Below are 22,490 nucleotides of genomic sequence, written 5' to 3' on the forward strand. Positions count from 1 at the left end.
AAGCGCCTGCGAACAATTTTACTTCTTTGCCTGTATTCCTTATATATCACTCTCTTACACTTTCGTCATTGTGATGTACCATCAGTGTCATCTGGTTACTTCCTGAAATTTGCATATGATTCTTGAAGATGTGTGTAGTGATTTTACAGATGATATATTTATTTTAGAGTTCGATTTCCGCGTGGCTCCAAATTATCCTTAATTTATGGACATGAGTGTATTTTTCATGTGAGTAACCGCTTGTCTTACAATCTCAATTGCTAGAGCATGTGCCATAAAAACCAACAAAGTTGATTACACATCAAGCCATTTTGCAGTTTGACTTAGCGTTCGAAATGGAAACAACTCCAGCACCAGTTATGTCCAAATACTGCATGCTTTTCTGAAAGATTTATGGTAATCAGCTATATTACAAACATTACAGTTATATTAGAGAACTGCTGGTTATATCATTGAATTGCCTAACTAAACACAAAGTAATCAAATAGATAGTTCTCTAGTTATACTTCATCTTTGTATTCATTTCTGAACTACTAGATGATAGGAAAATTCTTTGATCAAACTAGGGAATATTGCAATTGGCAATTTTTAACTTCAGCGATTATTATATGTAATAGGTCTAATTAGGGAATATTGTAATTGGCAATTTTTAACTTCAGCCATTATTATATGTAATAAAATTGCTCCATTATTGAAATAAGATGACTTGGTGATTTTTACAATGGATTGGCAGCAGTTCACTGCATCATAACTTGAAGACTTTGCCGAGTAATTAGAACGATGGATGCATAAACCAAAAAACTTGCAGATATGGCCTAAATTCTACAAATAATTTTATTTCTTGGATAATGAACAGTATCACTGTGGGTGCACTAAGCCCCCCCCCCCAATTTTGTACAGCTTACATCTTAAATAATGGGTGAATTTAGAGAAGTAAACTTTGCATTGCTATCGACACAGCGGAAAGTAGCAAAAGAGATGAGCGAAGAGAAGAAGAGGGAGTTGAGACATAATTGACTTTTTTATATGAATTCCATTTCAGATCACATGACAGTTTAATGTACAGGTGCTGGGTTCAGACTTCATCGATAAGTGCACAATACATATTAAATTATGGATCTTTTTCATTTAGTTAGAAATTTATTGCTCTGTTATTTTAGAATGAGGACAAGAGTTAAAGAGCTATTAATTTATTATTTAAAAACTAGATTTTTATATTTTACATATCCCCCCTTTCAAGAAGGAAAGGGCTAGGTGAGAGAAAAGCTTTCTTAGGAAGAAAGCGTTAAAGCATTAGAAAATGAAGAGAAATAATTTGAAAGATGCAAATCCTGAAATTTTGAGCAAAATAATTATTTACATAAGTGAAAAATACAAACTTTGATATTGTTTTAGCTCTTATTAAATTGTTCAGTCCAAAACTCTTTGTGTTCTAGAGTCCACACAATTAGATTTTTTTTTTTTTTTTAGGGAAGGCTTTGCAATACTTTGCAATTATATCACAGTTTTTGCACCCACATTACTTATTTTGAATAATCACCACAAATTTCAAAATTTTCAAAACATAACTAATTTTAAATACTATAACTTATATTTTTAACATAATAAATTTTATACTAATATTATTAAAATAATGGTTTTTATTGCTATTGTTACATTTCTAATTTTCTCATTTTACACAAAACTAGAAGACCCCACAGCTTTCTCTAATTAAAACATTTCCATCTGTTGAGCAAAACCATTTAAACCTGACTCATGTAATATCATGAGTGGTTAAGGGTTGCTTTGGCAGTTGCTTATAAAGGTCTCCATTCCTTATTTAAAAGCAACTGGTCTTTTTGAACTGCACTATACATTCCATTTATAAAACAATTGATGCACTCCACTTATATATAAAAAAGTAATTATATGAAAAAATTATAAGGTGGGAGCCTTCAAAGTTTATATCTCCTGATATGAGGAGGGTAAAAGGAACAAATAACAGAGGTAAAAACAGGGCTTCTCTTTTGAACTAGTACTCCCTCATTATACTTATATCTATACATGCAATTATTCTATTTTTTTAAATAAAATTTTTAGTATTTTTATATTCATCATAACTGTACTCAATATTCCGAACATTATACTTTCTACATTACATTCAAAACACAATTCTATGTCCATTTTTCTGTACTAGCGTTTCAAATTAACTCATTCATAAAGTAATGCAAAATTCTTAAAATTCAAATTTTTAAACAATAACCTCATTTCTAATTATTACTACAGTAATTTTAATAACCTTCCCTAAATGAAATAATTATAAATATTTAAATTCGTTATTTAATTATGTAAAACATAAATAGGAAAAACTACTTTTTTGGTATCATAAGATTTAAATTATTTTCATAAAAATAATACTTTTTTTTTTTTACCTAATTCAAACAACATTAGATAGCAAAATTTTAAAGCAGTACTTAATTAAAATTCACTTACTTCATGGTAATGAAAAACGTTTAGCATACATCATTTTTAAAATAATATTAAATAAACTCTCAATTTTTTTAATTAAAAATCATATTGGGAATACCGAGACACTTTTTAAACAATATTTTGAGCTTTTGAAAATCAATAAAATTAAATTTCAGACTGTTTCATTAAATTTATATGCAAAATGTAAAATCCGTTGCATAGTTCTCATTTTTTAAACCACTGAAAAGAACATAATTTAATTTAGGTGATAAAATAGCTAAAGAATAAAGGTAAACACGAAAAAAGTGGATGTAGACCAAACATTAGTGTAAGAACATTGAAACATTTGTTCACGTATGAAGATGAATATTTTCTTTTTACTTCCAACTGTTGATTACTCATTATAAAGCAGAGGTAGACTGGAAGTTTAATCACTAGAAAGGCAGGGCAAAATGATTTTTTTCCTTTTTTCTTTCCCCCATTGATATTGCTAGACAATTTTGCACTTTTAAATCTGCAATTCAATTCTATAAACCAATGTTCAATCAAGCTGGGTCATTTTGCACAAGCTCAAGCTCGAATGAGCCATTTGATGTAATAAAATTGCTCCATTTTTTAAATAAAGACTGCATTATTATTAAAATAAGATGACTTGGTGAGAGCTGCACCGGATTGGCAGCAGTGCTCTGCATCATAACTTGAAGACTTTGCTGTGTAGTTAGAAGGATGGATGCATAAACCAAAAAATTTGTAGACATGGCTTAAATTCCACAAATAATTTATTTCTTGGATATTGCTATGCACCCCCCCAATTTTGTATAGCTTACATCTTAAACAATGGGCAAATTTAGAGAAGTTAACTTTGTGCGGCTAGCAACACAGCGAAAAGGAGCAGAAGAGACGAGCAAAGAGAAGAAGAGGGAGTTGCAACATAATTGACTTTTTTATATATGAATTATATTTCAGATCACATGACAATTTAATGTAGAGGTGTTAAGTTTAGACTTCGTCAATACATCCGCAATACACATTAAATGACGGATTTTTTTTTCCATTTAGATAGAAAATTATTGCTCTCTTATTTTAGAATGAAGGCAGGAATTAAAGATCCCTATTAATTTATTATTTAAAAGCTTAATTTTACATTTTACATATTGGCAATTTTTAACTTCAGCAATTATTATATATAGTGCAAAATATATTTTCATTTCATCACAGTCTACAGGATATGACTCATCTATTTTTGTCTTTTACTTAAATTGTTTGCTATATGGTTTGTATATTGATTTGTTTCCTTGACAATATTTTCTCAAAATGTATGATCAAATATTATATTCCAAATGTCTAATTCTTTTTTGTTTTCCACCTGGCTTAAAACACTTTTATTCCAGGAAACTCCATGCAGCTCTGGACTTTTGGTTCACAAGTTTTTTTTTTTTTTTTTTTTTTAAATATATAGCTCCAACTGTTGATGATTACTGTGGTCTTCTTTGCTGATATTACCTTCACTATTCAACTGCTTACAAGATTTCCATGCAGAAAGTAAAATATTGCTACTGTCAATATCATTATTAAAAATATCCATCAAATAATTTTTTACAATGTTAGCAGAATTTTTACTGCTCTCATTTAAGCTTAATATTTATTTTGAGGTTATTTTCAAGGTATATAATATTCAAGAAAATTTATCTCCACATCAGAATGCAACCAGAAAAATCAGTAAGTGTTTGGCATATGTAACCGAAATAGCGTACCACATCTCTTGCATAGTGTGTTTCTTTTAATAGTGCCTTGCCTCTCTCACACACTGTGTTTACTTTTGATATAATTGACTTACTACAACTTCCATTATGTTGTGTTCATTTTTGGCTCAACTGACTTAGAACATTTCATACCTTATGTTTACTTTTAGCCTGATCAACGAAAAGTATTGCATTGCCTTTGAATCTTTCACACGACATCATGAGGCAAGGAGTTTAATTTCCTTATAACGTTTGTACACTTAATTATTCCTTAAGTCCAAATACATTTCTGATCTACATAAACTATGATTTATTTATTCCTTAGTATATGCAAGAAATCTTTTTTGACTGACTAAAATGTTAACAAAAAATATAGATTGCTCATATTTTCCATGTGATTATAGTTTTCTTATAATATCTGTAAATTTATTTATTCCTGAAGATTCCTAACATTAAATTTTGCTAAACAATTTTTAAATTGCGATACATATATCTCCAGCTGTACAAGAAACTTCTGAGGCATGAATGAGTGACTATCAAAAGATAATTAACAAAATATCAGGAGATAAAGAATTTTTGAAAAAAATTTAAAAAAAAAAAAAAAAATTCTTTACTTTCCTGCCAGATTCTAAGCACACTTATTAAACAACTATTTTCTCTTCAATGAATATTTTTCTCATTTTTATTTTGTCAGGAATTCCTTTCTTAGTATTTTTAAAGCCTTATACAAAAACATAACAATTTATTTTCCCCCAAAGTCATCAACTTAACTATGCAAGTCTGGATGCATACTCCTATGAATTCTGTTCATACAATGTGTATTACAGACAAGACAAAATATCAGAATAAAATAAACATGCGCAGTTCTAGATATTATACTTGGCTTTAAAGCTTTCCTACCTAAGATGTCAATTAGAATTTATGCTTCTAACTGACATCTTAGGTGTTATTATTATGAGATATTTTCTAACATTGAACGAAGTCCCCTAAAGTATTTTCATGTGAAACATGAGAGCCTGAAAAATAAGGCATCTGCATTTTTATGTTAAAACAAGTTGGAATTAAAAAAAATTAAATTAAATTAAATCTGCTTTCTTCTTTTTTAAAATGAAGGATTTTGAAGAATAATCCTAAGCAATTTAAAAACAAGAAAAGCCTTAAAAAATTAATTGCTAATATTTAGCCATGCACAGTGCTTCTTCAAGAGCATGATATTGAGTGTTTAAAGAAAAGTATGCAAAGCAATGATGGCAAAATTTTGCTAAAATTATAAAAATAGTCATCTTATTTATTACCAACTTGAATATCAAAAGCTTACATTTAAAATCATATAATGAAATTCTGCCAAACATAAAAGTTGATGAAGATATCAACAATCATTCCAGGAAGAGTTTAAACCAACAGATCATTCTTTATTCAGTTAAATAATAAACAGATACAAATTACACATACAGCATATTAAAAAATTAAATTGCTTATCATAATTTTTCATGTTGCATCACCACTGTTTAACCATTTTCAAGTTGAGTCTGTTTTTCTATGCCTGGATCTTGTAACTTTAAAAATTCTCCACTTTATGCAATCCTAACTACTAATCATTTCTTTTTTCCAAAATATGAGGATTAAACAGAACTTATAGCCTTCCTTTCAAAAATTAAGCATGCTTATTGAGAATTAAGCAAATTTTATCTTAAACTGAAACGAACTTCTTATGATTTTGCTTTCATGTCATGCTTATCTATTACTGGCACTAAATCATACTGTTTGCCAAAAATGTACATATGCTAATAATAATGCGAGCTCTAAAATGGCATTACAAATCTTTTACTTTTTTGCAAAAAGTTTTTTCTAAAATTTTTTAATATTCTGGTTAGTTTAATGGCAGATAATTAAGCTTTTATTGAACTTAAGTCATTAATCATTAAAAAATAAGAAAATCAACATACCGTATTTGCCAGCGTATAAGACGCACTGTTTTTCTTTGAAAATAGGTCTGAAAATCGAGGTGCATCTTATACGTGATACTCAGTTTTTGACTACATTCACATCTGGGAATTTTCTCTATTCGGAGCTGCGCAATTTTTTTCTTGTTTCCTTGCAAAGTGTGGGAATATTAACGTTACGCAGATTTCAGTGAATGCGCATGCGCTATCATCGACAATCACAGATGGGTTTGTTTAAACTTTCCAATTTTTGTGAACGACTTTTAAGCATGTGAAATTGCTTCTGTTCAATTTTCTTAAATTTGTTGGCAAGTTATAGCACAAAAACAACATTGCTATAACATAGCATACAAGCTATGTGCGATTGTGTAGGCTAAAGAACATGGAAACAGGGCTGCAGAATGTATTATTTGTCCAAAGGGGCTTTTGTTCCTGAAGGACTATTGTTTTTGTTTTGCGGTTTTGCGTTGGTTCAATATAAATGTCCGTTTCACTTTTCAAACTGTTACCACCAAATGTTAGAATCCTGCATTATATTTGAAGCAATTAAATAGTGAAAAATCTGCATAAATGTCTGCATGTTTCTCGCATTGTGATAAAACAACGGTACATAGAGCCATTGAATTTTGAACGACGTAAACTTCCTACGGATACGGGCATGTAGAAGGCCAAATTTGAAATTTGTTTTATTATTGATTTCGTATTTTGTAAAACTTTATTGAATTTTTGATTAACAAACTCAAGGATTTCAAAGCGAGCAATGGCAACGCTGTACAGAAAAAAAAAATTTATCTCCAGCGTACGAGACTGCGTATCGGAAATTCTAAAGATACGCTCAATTTAAAACTATTTTGCGACATTGCTCTTGAATTGAATTTTATGGTTTAAATGTGAAGAATGTGATATTTAATAAATAAAAGTAACAGACAAAATGTTAAAAAAAAATGCTCCTTTGGACATAATTTAAAATCTGAAACCTTTCAGATTTTCTTTTTTTGTATTTGTATTACTTTATATTTAAAATACTGTAAATTCACAATAATGACCAGTAATAAAGTTTTATTCTTCAAAAATGTGTATAAAAAAGGGGGTGCATCTTATACGCCGGCAAATACGGTACATATTTAATGTTTTAATGAATCAATTTATGACTCTTTTAATGTAAATTTATTTTCAAGGCATGCATTTTGTAGTGTCATACAGATCCAGCATTGAATTTTACAGAATGCAGTTATAGAAGGTTTCAGGAAAAATCAGTAGCTCACAGTTTTGAAAATTCACCCTAACTATATTTGTTTCATTTTAGTCATCTTTCACCCTACTAGTGGTTAAGTATTAAAGACTGTTGAATGCTGGTGGTATGGCTTGAGTTTGAATCCCAAAAATGAGTTGGTTGCTGAGATATTTTTGGGAACATGCCAATTTCTTTCATAAAATATTTCAAAAAGGCATTTCTTCCCTTAGGCAGACAGCTCTTCTGTGTTTATTCCAGTATCCACCTCCATCTCTTACTGCAGTCAAATTAATAAATAATTAAAACTTGCCACCTTTCAATGCAGGATAGTATCAGACATTAAACACTTTAAATTTTTCAGGTGCCTAGCCACTCAATGAATGCATATTGATTATGGCCACATAAATATTTGTTTTGTCTAACTACATTAGTAGTTGTCACTGATGAAATTTGCAATTAAGACAGTTTGGAAAAACATTCAACTCCTGCTGGTGCATGCAATATTTGTGATAAATAATGAATTTTAAGAGTATCATTTGAAAATTTGTGATGATGCAAATTTTGAATGTAGTAAAACTAATTTATTACACCAAACTTTGCCCGCAGTAAGACTCATTTATTACTCCTCATTTTTTAATACCCCAGAGGAACGTTATTTATCCACTTAATTTTTTATGTCCTAAAATATTACACAGTTGTTGCCAATCAATGATGTCCATAATTGCAAACTCTGAAAGATGAAAAACCAGGAGGTTTTCTGACTTGTAATGATGCAACTTCAAAAGAAATCAAAACTAATTTAAGATCATCTCTCTAAAATGCATCATTCAGATTAAAAACTAGTTATAACATGTTATAACATGCTTATAGTACATTTTTTCACAATTAAATTTCACATCTGAAACAAAGTTTCTTTTCAGTGGATACTTTTTCTTAAATTTGAAAACTTTTACAAAATGATACTTAATTTAATTCACAATACTCTTCACAATAAAAAAATAAAAAAAAAAAAAAACTTAAACATTAATTTTTTTTTTTTAATGCTGATAAAATTAAGTTGTTACTTTAGAAATGATTTTTTACTTAGTTACAACTACTTACAAATTAATTAGTTACTTACAGTATTAATAAATAGTATGTAGTACCTGTTATATGACCATTAGGCTGTTTGGGAGGTTGCCAATGCAAATTAACTTGGGAGCTATCATCTTCAGATGCAACTACAGTCAAATCTCTTGGAGGTGATGATGGGGCTGTCATTATTTAAAAAATACATTTATAAAACACAAACTAATGGTGGTAAAATATGTAAATAATATGAATTAAAAAATTAGAGAAATAGTTATGATAAAATCAAATTTAACACATAACAAAATTAAAAATTACTTTTAGGATTTTTGACAATATTGCTAATATGGTAAATAAAATTTGAAGTCAGATACAAAGTGATTTTATTTTGAAATATTTTATACATGAATAATTTTAATTTATAAGTTAAAACAATAAAATAATAGAAGTTTTCCCATTTATTTGTTAACAGATAGAAAACATGGTAAAATTAGGTAATATTACTAGAAATACTAGAGCTAATTCATTATTCATTTAAAACATTTTATAGGAAAATCATTCCATAAAATAAAACAAGAAAAGCTCCTCAATAAAATACCACTTATAGTGTGGATTAAATAGGGAGGTGGACTTAAGATATATGACAGGAAAGTAAATAATATTTCAACATAAAACTAAATGAGTTTTGACATATATAACAAAGATATGCGTTATTTTTAAATTTTTCTCCCTTAATTGAAGGGAAAAAAAAAAAAAAAAAAGAGGAAAAAAAGAAAGCATTTAATGCATATGTATTTCACAATTAAGACTGAACACTATCAAATTCCAGAAATTTTCATTGCTGAATTCTTTAAAATGAAAAGAACTGTACTTATCTACCATAGCATACTATCGCAGATTTTCACCTTGTTATAACTTGTGTTTCATATTTGCTTTATAAATATAACAGATATTGCAAGTAAGAGCCCCACATGGCATTTCCTTTTATTATTAAAAGTTCATCAACACTTGAAGCAACTATATCTAAAACTTACACAAGGAACAAAATTAAATTCAAGATGCTTTGATGATAATTCTAACTGAACACTGCCTGCATGCATACAAAATTTCAAATTCAGCCATCAATTTATGTTAGCAAAATTAAGTAACCAAAAAATTGTTAAATGTTTTATTTTTGTATATTAAGATAGATTGTTCAGCTTAACTCATCTAAAAAAAAAGTAATGAACGCCATTCACTAAATTCAAGTGAAATACAGTAAAAAGTCCAAGATCTGGAATGGTTGTGACTTCAGCAATTCTGAATGGGGGGGGGGATTTCCAGATTTTAGATTCTCAATTTAAATCTAGTAAGATAAGTTGAAATTATAAAATTAAAAATTAGAAAGAACTGTTTATGCAATAATAAAGTATTTACGATCATAAGGGAATAAAAATTTACCATAAAAAAAATAAAAAAAAAACTCTTTAATTTTATAAACAAACAATTTTTTTTACAAAGTTCTGTGGAGAACTCTTTATTATTATTATTATTTGTCCACTGGCCCAAGAGAGGGTGCTACCAGCTTTCTTCCTCTTCTCCATTAGGGGAAAATTCAAACTGGTTACTCTGTTCCTGGCTGCCGTCGGTGAAGCACACGTTCACCTCTCTTCCGCTTCGTGATGTCTTCGTAGCTGTTATGTGACTTTCATGATTTTTTACCTGCGTGGACATGCTACCTGTAAAAATGCTTATCGTGTGAACTGCATTCAATGTGACCGTGTATAAGTGGACGTGTGTTCAAATATATATATCTTTTTCTAGTGTTAAATAAAAATGTTAAAATCATCGAGCCAAGCTATCATCGTTTTATCTGCAGCAGCCCAAAAATGGCATCCATTTCAAAAGACATAAATGATGACCTGTCAAGTTAGTGAACACGTGCCTCCTGGAACCTGCTTGCATCGTCAAGTTCTGTGATTATAATGTGCTGTGAAGTGGAAATATCGTCTCTTAATGCAAACTAATATCGTAATCCATCATTATTTTCGTGTTACCATCAAAATAATCAAAATAGTGTGAAAAACAATTGTGTCTCCTTAACAAGATGCTTGTGAGTGCCTCATGCAAAATGTGCTTAGAAGTGATCTACATATACATCCTACTACATGGTTACATATCACAGAATACATTTTTCGGAATATTTTTTCATAAGTGAATTATGTTATGCTGAACCTGCTGCTGACTGAGCAAATATTTCGTCTATAATTCAGAGGTAGGCCAAGCAAATTCTTAGTGCTAGTAGTACTTTAAAACTTATGCTTATATTCGGTTAGCATACCTACAAAAAGCATTTTTCTCACTTTAATGCTTGCATTAACTTTATTTATTTTGCACTAGTATTGTATTGTTTTTGTGAATCATGGCTCCACCACAACCCATCGCAGATGATCTCAATATCTCACAATATCTTCTGTCAAGCCTCCCCCATTTTGAAAGGTTAAGCCCACTTTGTGGTTTGCACAACTAGAGGCCCAGTTTAGATATCGCCCAAATCACTGTTGACTCCACAAAATTCAATCATGTGATATCTACAATCGAATCCGATATTCTCAATAGTGTTTACGATAACGTTTTACACCCACCAGTGACTGGAAAATACGATGCACTAAAAACACGCTTAATTGAATGGAATTCTGAAAGTGAGGGGTCAAAGATCCGTACACTTCTTCAGGGGCTAGAACTTGGCGATCAACGCCCTTTACAATTACTTTGGCGTATGCGAAACATCGCTGGAGAGACTGTTGGAGAACCCTTGTTGAAATCTCTATGGATATCCCGTTTCCCGCAAAATACACAGAGTATTCTTGCTGTCTTAATTGATGATCTTCCAAAACTCGCAGTTGTAGCTGATAAAATTACAGACCTCACAACTCGCCCTAACATAAATAGTGCTGCTACGGCATCTACCTCTCCCATTGAACAGCAAGTTGCAGAGCTTACGAAACAAGTAAATGAACTTTCGCTAGCCATCAAAAACAGCCGTGAGCATTTCTGTGAACAAAGAGACAATCATTCCCAATGCAACAAAAGATGTAATACATCCAATGGACGCTATCACCAGTATAAAGAACCGTGCAATAACATATGTTTCTACCATACTTATTTTGGTTCCAATGCACGGAAGTGTGTTTCTCCATGAAATTTCCGGCAGACAGAAAACTAGATCGCTTGTCGGCCAACGTTGCGACCGCCACATTAATCGAATTCTTTTGGCCGATCCATCTTCAAAACTCACCTTTTTAATTGACACCGGAGCCAATTTATCTGCCATTCCCAAGAGTTACAGTCAGCATACCAAAAACCCAGCTGAGTTAGTACTCTTTGCTGCTAACAGCACAAAAATAGCAATGTATGACACCAAACTTTTGACCATCAATTTAAACTTACGTCGCTCATGTACTTGGCATATTGTCCTGGCAGACATCAATCAACCCATCATAGGTGTCGACTTTCTCACGAAGTTCAACTTACTTATAGACGTTAAAATCAACTATTTAATTGATGGACAAACAAAACTATATTCTTATGGTAGACTTCCAAATGTGAACCCACTGAGTACCAGCATTCATATTTTGATGGGTAACTCAAAATTTGACAAAATTTTTGCCAATTACCCCAGCTTGGCAAATCCTTTGCAAACTTTTGAGAGGGCACCAATGTCAATAATTTTCCATCACATCAAAACTAAAGGACCCCCTATTTTCTCAAAACCTCGAAGATTATTTCCAGAATTACTTCAAGCTGCACGTCAAGAGTTTTACTTTCTCCTATCAAAAGGCATCATTCAGCCTTCAAAAAGTCCTTGGGCAAGCCCCCTGCATATGGTTCGTAAGGCGACTGGCAACCATGCGGGGATTATCGTCGCTTAAACACCGTTACCATTCTGAATCGTTATCCCGTACCCCATATTCAGGATTGCCCTCAAATGTTTTCAGGAAAGAACATACTCTCAACACTTGATTTAGCCCGTGCCTATCATCAAATCCCTGTTAACCCTGCAGGCATTCCAAAAACCGCCATCACTACCCCTCTTGGTCTTTTTGGCTATGCCGTTTAGTTTACGTAATTCAGACCAAACTTTCCAATGCTTTATAAAATGAAGTTTTATTAGGATTTGATTTTTGCATCCCTTATTTTGACGACATCCTTATTGCATCAACTAGTGAAGAAGAGCACATCCGTCATTTTCGTCAAGTGTTTGATCGTTTGAAAAAACACGGTTTGATGTTAAACCCTAACAAATGCGTACTTGGAAAACCCTGTTTCCTTTTTAGGTTGCCTCATTACTGCCTCAGGTGTAAAACCCCTGCCTGAAAAAACAAACACAATTGTCGACTTCCCCAAACCTACCACTATTGTCGAGCTCAGACATTTCTTAGCCATGATAAATTTCTATCACCACTTCTTACAAAAGGCAGCTGAGACCCAACCTTCACTGAATGAACTCTTAAAAGATTCACGTAAAAATGATAAGCGCCCCATTCCTTGGAACGATGAACTGAATCAGGCATTTAAAAAATGTAAACACAACCTTATTAATGCTGCAACTCTCTTCTACCACTCTTCTAACCAAAAGCTGAGTATTATGGTTGATGCTTCTGACATTTCCATCGGAGCTGTCTTAAACGTTCGACACTCTAATAACTACCAGCTGCAAGGATTTTTCTCATGTAAGCTGTCTCCCACCGAACAAAAATGTATGACAGTATGTATGACAGAGAGTAATAAGCTATTTATGCAGCTATAAAATATTTCAGGCATAATCTCGAAGATCAACACTTCACTATATTTACTGATCACTGACCTCTAACTTATGCATTCACATCAAAATCAAATTCTGCTTCCCCGAGACAAATTCGTCATTTAAATTGCATGGCTCAGTTCAGCACGAATATTCAGCATATATCAGGTTCCAGCAATGTCATCGCAGATTTTCTCTCGTGTATTCAAGGCATCGATGCCAATGCACCACTGGATTTCCCGCTTATTGCCCATTCGCAAGCCACCGACGAGGAGCTAAAATGTCTGAGTGAAGACTCAAACTGCTCATTAAAATTCCAGTCATTACAACTTCCTTGGGACCTCCAACTATTGTGCGATACTTCTAACAACAGACTTTGACCTTATGTACCACTTGACTTGAGAAAAGAAGTTTTTGACTGTTTCCGCAACCTATCGCACCCAGGTATCTGGGCTTCCAAAAAGCTCATACAAGAAAGATTCGTTTGGCCATCCACGCTAAAGGACATTGCCAATTGGACTCGTTCCTGCATCATGTGCCAATGTTCGAATGTTATACGGCACACAGATAGCTCGTTGGAAAAAATTGCGATGTCCTCCGACCAATTCAACCATGTTCATATAGACATCATCGGTCCACTGCCACCATCTGATGGTTATCGATATCTACTCACCTGCATTGACAGATTTACTCATTGGCCTGGCCTGAAGCTTTTCTCATTCAGGACATCTCTGCTGACTGTGGCTTGACAATTCATCTCCAGTTGAATTGCACGATTTGGTGTACCATCAATCGTGACAACTGATCAAGGTCGACAATTCCAATCACACCTTTTCACTTCTCTGACATCTATGCTTGGAATACGCCAAATTTGCACTTTACCATACCATCCCTCTGCCAACAGCTTAGTGGAACGTTTCCACTGCGACTTAAAAGCAGCTCTAAAGTGCCATAGTGACACCCATTGGACAACACCACTCCCTCTTGTGCTTCTTGGTTTACGTTCTTCCTTCAAGCAAGACCTCGCAGGTACATCCACTGAACTGGTCTATGGCACAGCCCTTCGATTACCATCTGAGTTCTTTCAACCATCTTCTGCTCCAGTCAATCCAGCATCCTTTCTCCAGACTTTCTGAAAGGTGATGTTCTGTTTAGAAAAGCTATCTCCGACTCCTACATCATGCCACAACAAATCCGCCCCATTTGTAAACCATGCACTGAGGACTTGCACACACGTGTTTGTGCGAAACAACGCAGTAAAACCACCACTCACTCCTCCATACGATGGACCCTTCACGGTCTGTTCACATAACAATAAACACTTCGTTGTTCTCGTGCACGACAAGGAATCGGTTCTGGGAATAGACTGACTGAAGCCTGCCTTCTTCGAAGCTTCAAACACTTAGGTTCTTGTGCCCAGCAATCCTCCTGATTCCCCCGATCGAACTGTTTCTCCAGATGCTCCTCCTTCAATCGACCTTACACTTCCTCCCGTGCTCCACAAGTCGTCACACGATCGGGAAGACGTGTACGCTTCAACACCAGATATTTGTGAACTGATTTTTTGATCATATCTTTGGTACTCGAGGGGAGGATACTGTGGAGAACTCTTTATTATTATTATTTGCTCACTGGCCCAAGAGAGGGCACTACCAGCTTTCTCCCTCTTCTCCACTAGGGGAAAATTCAGACTGGTTACTCTGTTCCTGGCTGCCGTCGATGAAGCACACGTTCACCTCTCTTCCGCTTCGTGATGTCTTCGTAGCTGTTATGTGACTTTCATAATTTTTTACCTGCATGGACTTGCTACCTGTAAAAATGCTTATTGTGTGAACTGCATTCAATGTGACTGTGTATAAGTGGATGTGTGCTGAAGTATATATCTTTTTCTAGTGTTAAATAAAAATGTTAAAATCATCGAGCCAAGCTATCATCGTTTTATCTGCAGCAACCCCAAAATGGCATCTATTTCAAAAGCAATAGTTCTATTGTGTAATTCCTGTAATTGCCATGTCAAGATTTCCCACTAAATGGTCAATCAAAATCTCTTTACTCTCAACAACATCTTCACTATCAGTAGCAGTATGTTTTGGATACTACAAGTTTTGCCATTTGTTAGCCGATTGATGACTGGAGATTGCCATTGCAATGGAAAACTTCTGTTACATCACCTTCAAGTTTTATCACTTTCCCCACAAATTACATAAACTGAAACATTGTCTTTTGTTTATAATATCCAAAAACCTTCAAATGCCTGGCAAACATCATTATCGCCTTGAAATATTGTAGATGGCCATAAATTATACCTACCAATTTTTTAAATATCTGCACACATGCCCTTGCTCCACACAGCAGATTTTACGTTAAAATATTTAAAAAATCTTAACTGGTCTTGCAACTGTTTAGAAAATTTAACACAGATTTTACAAAGGCTACTTTATATCTGCATTTCAGCATATACAGTACTGTGATATCCATTGGCTGAATGGTGGATGCACATTTTGGAGGGAAAAATAAGACAGAGATGCTAACGTTTACCACAACTTTAAATGCATTAATAACAGAATTTGTGATCACTCTGCAAATTCTGACTAAGTAGAGTATTTATTAATTACATTTTCTCTTTTGCTTGTTTTAGCAAGAGACTTATGACTGAAGTCATATTTTTACTCAGCTTTAAAGATATGGGAAAGCATTATTTTGAATGAATTACTCAGCTTTAAAGGTATGGGAAAGCATTATTTTGAATTAATTACTACACAGTTTTAATAATGCAACTATAAATGCTGAAATATTCAGAAATGAGGCTCATGATCTTTGCCCTAAGTTGTTAAAGGATGCAATCAGTAACAACTTCATCCTAACTGAAGATAATACTTTTCCCTATCTCATATCTCGGGCACAAGTGATCCATTATCTTGACAATTAAGTTATCCAGTAGATTAAGGTATTCGGTGGCTGCCGTATCCTCCAAACTTGAATGTAAGAGAACCTATGTAGGTCACACTAGGATGCTGACTTGCATCAGTGCAGACCTTACCTAGCATTCTCCAGAAGCTTCAAGGCTCATCATGAATACACATTGTTACTGCATTGAACTTCTGGATAACCTAATACACAGCATAAAAAATATTGCAGTAAAGCTTGTATTTCAGTCAGGAGTGACCACACATCTTATCAATTTCTTTTATGCATGTGTAAAAAGTTATGACACCATTTTTTTTCCTATTCTACTTTACAATAAATTTCCTATTTTCTTATTTAAATTTATTTTTGGTATGAAATGGCAAATTCTGCAGTCTGAAGATATATTAGGCATAATAAAATAAAATGTTGTGCAAGTTTCATGTTCTTAGCTGCAAAATTATTGAATTTACATGAATTTTTATACTTGTTCCTTTAATTTTTTATGGTAGCATATTTTAAGCATTTTTTATCCTAAATCACAAAAATGTATGCATGCTGCGAATGAACTACAGAGTGGTGAACAAACTGTTTCACATCTTCCTGTAGATGACAAGTCTGAAAGGACTATATCTTCAGATTGTCATATGCAAAACAGAAATGCATCTGAGAACTGCAGTGGAAAAGTATTTGACCCGGGGTATAAATTAATGAAAAGAGTGAGACTGAAATTCATTCTGAACTTTAATTTTGTAGAAATTTAAAACTGTTATGTGTTTAATTTATGTATATAACTTGTACATAGTGTAAATATTTGTTTTTTTAGTTATGTTTTATAACGTTTTGTTTGTACTGAATTTGGCTTCTGACCAAGGATTGTACTGCTCGGGATGTGCAGTCTTTGGGAGGGGGCAGTGTTATGAAATGCACAGGCGCAGTGAGATAGCTTCCCCGCAAAGCAGTTTTAGGGTTGCCATAAAATGGTAAGGGAAGGCAGGGTTGCCACATTTGGTGAGAAATCAACCATTTGGAGACAAAATTGGCGATATGCCATGGACGGATGGAGAATTTCTGGAATGAATTCTGACCGGTTTAGGCCAGAATGTGCTTGAACACAAGCCGAAAGCTATATAAACCCTGCTGGTACGCGGAGAGTTAGTTAGTATCAAGTTGGAGTCTCGTCTAGCGAGTCAACCAGGTTGACAGCCGGGCAGTGAGTGCCGAGTGGGTCGTTGAGTGCACTGAAAGTCTCGTAGTGTATCGCGGCTAGTGCACCGTCGAGAGAGCGTGTTGAGCTCCTGGAACGACTGAACCGAAGAGTCGGGAGCTGTGCTCGAGTACGTGGAGTTCTGAGAACGATAAAGCAGAGTCGGGAGCTGTACTCTAGGGCTTTGCCATGAAGCTGTTTCCACCGTGATACCCTAATCCTGGAAGCTGTGTCGCTGATCGTGTCAGCATGTTTATAGTAGTTCATCGACAACTGTCAAAATGTGTTTTGGAGCTGTCCTGACAATACTGGTCAATAAAGTGTGTTTCAATGCTTCATCAGGTAGTATTGTCATTATTCACTTCAAATCCTCATGAACCCCATATGAACTGGTGTCAGAAGAGAAAACCGCAACAGTTTGAATCTGTGCAGTCTTATGATGAACTGAACATAGATGACTCAGCTGACTGAACATTTAGCTTGATCTTGTATATCTACCTCTAAAATGTTTTTTTTTTTTTTTTTTTTTTTTTTTTTTTTAAATGTGGGTGGGGGGAGCAGTCTGGCTTAAAAAAAATTATTTGAAGTGTCCCCCCCCCTCTTCAGCTTCAGAAAGATCTTGAAATACTATATGACATGATCATTCAACAAATCAACCACATTTTTTTTGTTTGTTTGTTTGTTTGTTTGTTTGTTCAATGGAATGTCACTACTTGGCTCAGGCCTAGACCTCTTCACATTTCTTCAGAAAAAAATTGGATGATTATAGTAAGCACTACTGCAACCGCCTCTTGACCATAACAAACTTTCCGCTGGATTTTCTTAAATGGTGACATAATATTAAATATGTTTAATTGTTTTTTCTTCTATTTTTCTCAATTTAGGCATATGCGCATTTTTCATATTTAACCCCTTCGCGCCGACTGTCACGTCTACGTGCCAGCAACAAACACACTCACTTCCCGGCCGACACGCAGGCGTGCCAGAGCGTTTTCCCGTTCAGCCCTAACTGTCACGTACTTGTGCCAGTGTCCTGGAACATTTTAAAAACTAGAATTTCTGCCACAAGATGGCACTGTATGTCCATATGGTTTCAGATACATGTACATTAGACCTTCTACTTGAAATGAGAGAAGTATGACTCATATACACGTGTTTTTGATTATATAAACAAAAGGGGAAATAAATGTTTCTGAGTGGCATGATTTATGATGTCTCTTTAAATTCGCACGTAGTAGTTGTTTATTGTAAGTAGAGAAGTTTTATTTTCGCTAAAGCGTTGGGTATTTCGGTTTGCAGTTCAGTTTTTAGAAAATAATTAGATCTTGTTAGACGCAAATTCTTTCTGTTTTTACCATTGCAATGTCGAAGTGTCGAAAATGTTTAACAGAGCATGAAATAGCAGAAATGATGCAAAATATTTAATCGGTATTCCTCTAAAAGCACCAATGTTAATATCACACCAAGATCAGCAGAATCATTAAATCCGCTCAGATTAACTGAAAGACATTTTCCAAAACTTTGTTCAGAAGAGACTGATAAGAAAATGAGACGACGATGCTTCGTTTATTCACATTCCCGGAAAAATCCTCCAAAACGGCAAATGAGTTATTACGAGTGCAAGGAATGTAACGTAGGACTGTGTGTAGATCCCTGTTTTCAAATTTTTCATACGAAAAGAGAACTTTGAGTAATACATTTAGTTTTCAGATGTATAATGTTAAAAGTCATAAAATGGTGAGTAATGAAAATAAAATGTGTAAAATATGCATTTAAACAAGAAATAAGGTAATTAAAGTATATATAAAAATATCTATAAAGCATAAGCCGTTTAAATACTCTATAGAGCATTATTAAACAATGTGTTGATACTTCGGAAATTTCATGGATTTAGGTTTAATAGCAAAAAAGCCCCCACCCCTGGACGGACGCTCACGTAAGACACTGCCGGCCTCCGCGATAAGCGCGCGTTTGCGCCCCGGCGCGAAGGGGTTAACAAAGCAAAGGAAAACAAATTCAACCCAGCTTTAATGTGTGATGAAATCTTCATGCACTTTGTAATCCTGGCCTGGGTTTACTGAATGAGACATTTTTCGATACATGTATAGGTTTGTTATGATGTGCAGTCATTATGCAAGTTATTCATTATACAAAGCACTGTCTCTCTAAGGCTCTTAAAATCAGCAAGCAACCAGCACTCATTTGGTACGTAAATTACATTAACAGCAGTGAACAATAAACATTATAAAGAAATGAATGCTATTTAATTGAAGATAAAGGGCACATGAAAATCACTGATTACTTTAATGCCTTAATCGAAATTAAAATAAGTAAAGCATCTGTATTGTGAGTAAAGCATCTGTATAATGGGCGTACTTTATCCCACATTAAATCCTCATGAACATTTGCACATAATTCAAATTACAGGGAGAAAAAAGGAAACAAAATTACCAGCTTCTTGAGTAGTATTTATGACACTCATACTCCATGTACTTTCTCTTCGTCCTTTGATTACTTTAACTGCAAATTCATACTGAGTATTTGGAAAGAGATCATCAAGCATACAGTTTAAGTCTGTGAAATTACGGGTATGATATCTTGGCATAGAAGAATATGTGTAAGGAGCATATCTAACAACGTAATATCTATTGTCAGTAACCAGCTGGTTTCTGGATAAAGTTGTGTCTGTCCAATATAAAACAACAGTAGAAGATGACAAAACTATAGCTTTCAGTCCCACAGGTGGAAGCATTGCTGCAGAAGGCTCAGGAGCTGCAAAATACATGAAAAATGAAAAACAACCTACATTTTAATAAAGGTTAAACTAATTTAATTTTTGGTTTATTTAACATCATTACATCTAGCTAAGATAAATTCCAGGTTGCTGAAATACTGACAGTGCTTTAACAAATATTTTCTATTTTTGCATATAATATTATATTGATAAGATATTTTTAAGGGAAGGTACACACTCGCGGTTAAATTACACATCCATAAAAAGCCAAAGTTGACTACATAATGCAATAATTTTAAACTCAAGCTTTTAGAATTTGATCATTAATACCTGCATTTAAACATAATTTATTTGTTAAATTGTATAATTAATTACTTAAGTCTCTGTTTTCATAAACTTTCATTCATCAAGATGACATTTTTATCATTAAAAAAAAGTATGAAAGCAACATATTATTTTAAATTATAAGCTATTACAGTATAAAGCTCAAGATCCGAGTGTCCAATATCCAGAATGATCTAAAATTCGGACCTCAAAGCCACGAACGACTTTTTTTGTTTGCTTTACGCATGTACATTTTATCACCCCCCCTGTGCATAATAAAACATGCGGAGAATTGCATTTCTTAATTTCACTTCTGCACTAAATTAAATACCTTGTTATTGAAGAAACAATCATTTTGGCATAAATTTGTACCATCAATAATTTGGCTCTGTAGCTGCAAAATTGCCTGCTTGGCTTACATCTGAAACCAAACCATTTTACATATATGCATCATTGAATTTACACCTACTAATAATTTGTATGTATCCCAGACACTAACCTGGCGAATCATTATTTATTATATTTTGCTTTCATCACTGCATGTTTATCAACACATGAAAACTTGAGTAATGACTCATATAGCGATGCCTAAACAGTTTTCTTTATGTTAGTAATTGAATAATGAAAAGTATGGTAACCTTTTATGTTTGCTTCGCTATAATTACAGATTTAAGTTAAATAATTACAGATTAAGAAATGTTGACAAGGAAATATTTCTTTCTATATGCTAAAAATAGATTTTGTTAATGATATTCATAGGCCAAAATATTAAATTTAGTGCTCTTTGAATTAAGAATAAGTGATTTGTTATTCATATAAACACAGAAGCAGAGCTAGGGTATGGCCACAACGGGTGGCAGAATTTAAGGAAGACAAAGAAAGACATTTGGTAGCAGAATTTAGGGCCCGTAGAGACTGCATCAGGCAGTATGATATCTAGCACGCCACCCCCTCAATAAGCCTTAAGTATATGTAGGAATTTATTTATTCAGGACTTAGATAAGCCTTAAGCATGTGCAAGAAATAAACAGAAGTAAAATAAATAATTAAACTAACATAATTCAGGCATAACTGTCTCAGTGTGCAATAGAAACAAGATAAAATTTAGCAGAACAACTTGTCTTTAGTCGTCAATCTCATGATACATAGCCAAATATGCATAGTAACCAATAGCTGAATTTTATGAAGGTAACTGCGAATTTTAAAGGTTTTTGAATATCGCAAACCAAAGGTGAAATTTTCCAGTTAATGGATTTTGTAAGGAAATGTGGAGAAGAGGTAATTGAAGATGATATAAAAGAAGTTTTTCATTGCAAAGACAATGCTCGTCAATCATCAATCAATTAATGGATGGCCAAATCTGGTTCTAGATCCAGAAAATAATGCTACCGATCGTGAAGAAAGAGACAGACAGGTTACTGAAAATGAAAAAATTTCAATTGACAAATTAGTCAGAATTCTTGACACACCAGTTACAGGACTTCAACTATGTAACTGAACAAGAAATTATGTCTGTCTACAGAATTAAAGAGAAATTTTTAACACAAACAATGCAGCAACTTAAAACAACTTATAGTGAAAGAAATGTTTAAAGTAAAAAAATAAATATTAAGCTTTTGTAAATTTTGATACCCTTCAGATCATAAATCACAATCTCATATTTTTAATTTTATAATTTCTATATGCCATCTTACTAGATTTAAACTGATGATCTAATAGCCGGAGTAATCCCAAATCTGGAATCGCAGAAGTCTCAACGAGTCTGGATCTCGGACTTTGTACTGTGCATACCAGGGGTGGCAAAAGTGAGGCTCGTGAGCCTGATACGCCTCTCACAGCCAATTTGTGCGTTTCATGCATATAAAATATATGTATGAAATATGGTAAAATAAAACTATTCAGTGTCCAAAAAGAAGTAATTAATTAGTTTAGACTCTTTTTACAAAGTTATCAGGGATTTCTTTCTATTTAAAACCTACTTCACTACTTGCATAATGATGTAAATATGAACTTGTGGCTTTCAGAAAATCTAGATGCAGCTCTCGAACATTCCTGAATTCAAATGTGCTGCTCTTACTGACATGAAGTTTGGCCAACTCTGGT

At 33.5% G+C, this 22,490-nt stretch overlaps 1 protein-coding gene across 3 annotated transcripts in view; it reads right to left on the bottom strand.

Annotated features, from left to right (window-relative positions):
• Positions 1-22,490, bottom strand: part of LOC118198766 (neogenin-like) — a 284,128-nt gene that overhangs the window by 78,372 nt on the left and 183,266 nt on the right. For all 3 annotated transcript variants that reach the window (XM_085815315.1, XM_085815317.1, XM_085815314.1), the window contains exons 16-17: positions 19,781-20,101; positions 8,513-8,620 (exon numbers count right to left, since the gene is read on the bottom strand). In XM_085815315.1, the coding sequence (XP_085671441.1) occupies positions 8,513-8,620; positions 19,781-20,101 (429 nt within the window). The remainder of the gene's footprint in view (positions 1-8,512; positions 8,621-19,780; positions 20,102-22,490) is intronic.

The sequence above is a fragment of the Stegodyphus dumicola genome, chromosome 4 (genome assembly GCF_044657685.1).
Source record: "Stegodyphus dumicola isolate Sdum_Otavi_A_Nest chromosome 4, ASM4465768v1".
Classification (NCBI taxonomy): Eukaryota; Metazoa; Arthropoda; class Arachnida; order Araneae; family Eresidae; genus Stegodyphus; species Stegodyphus dumicola.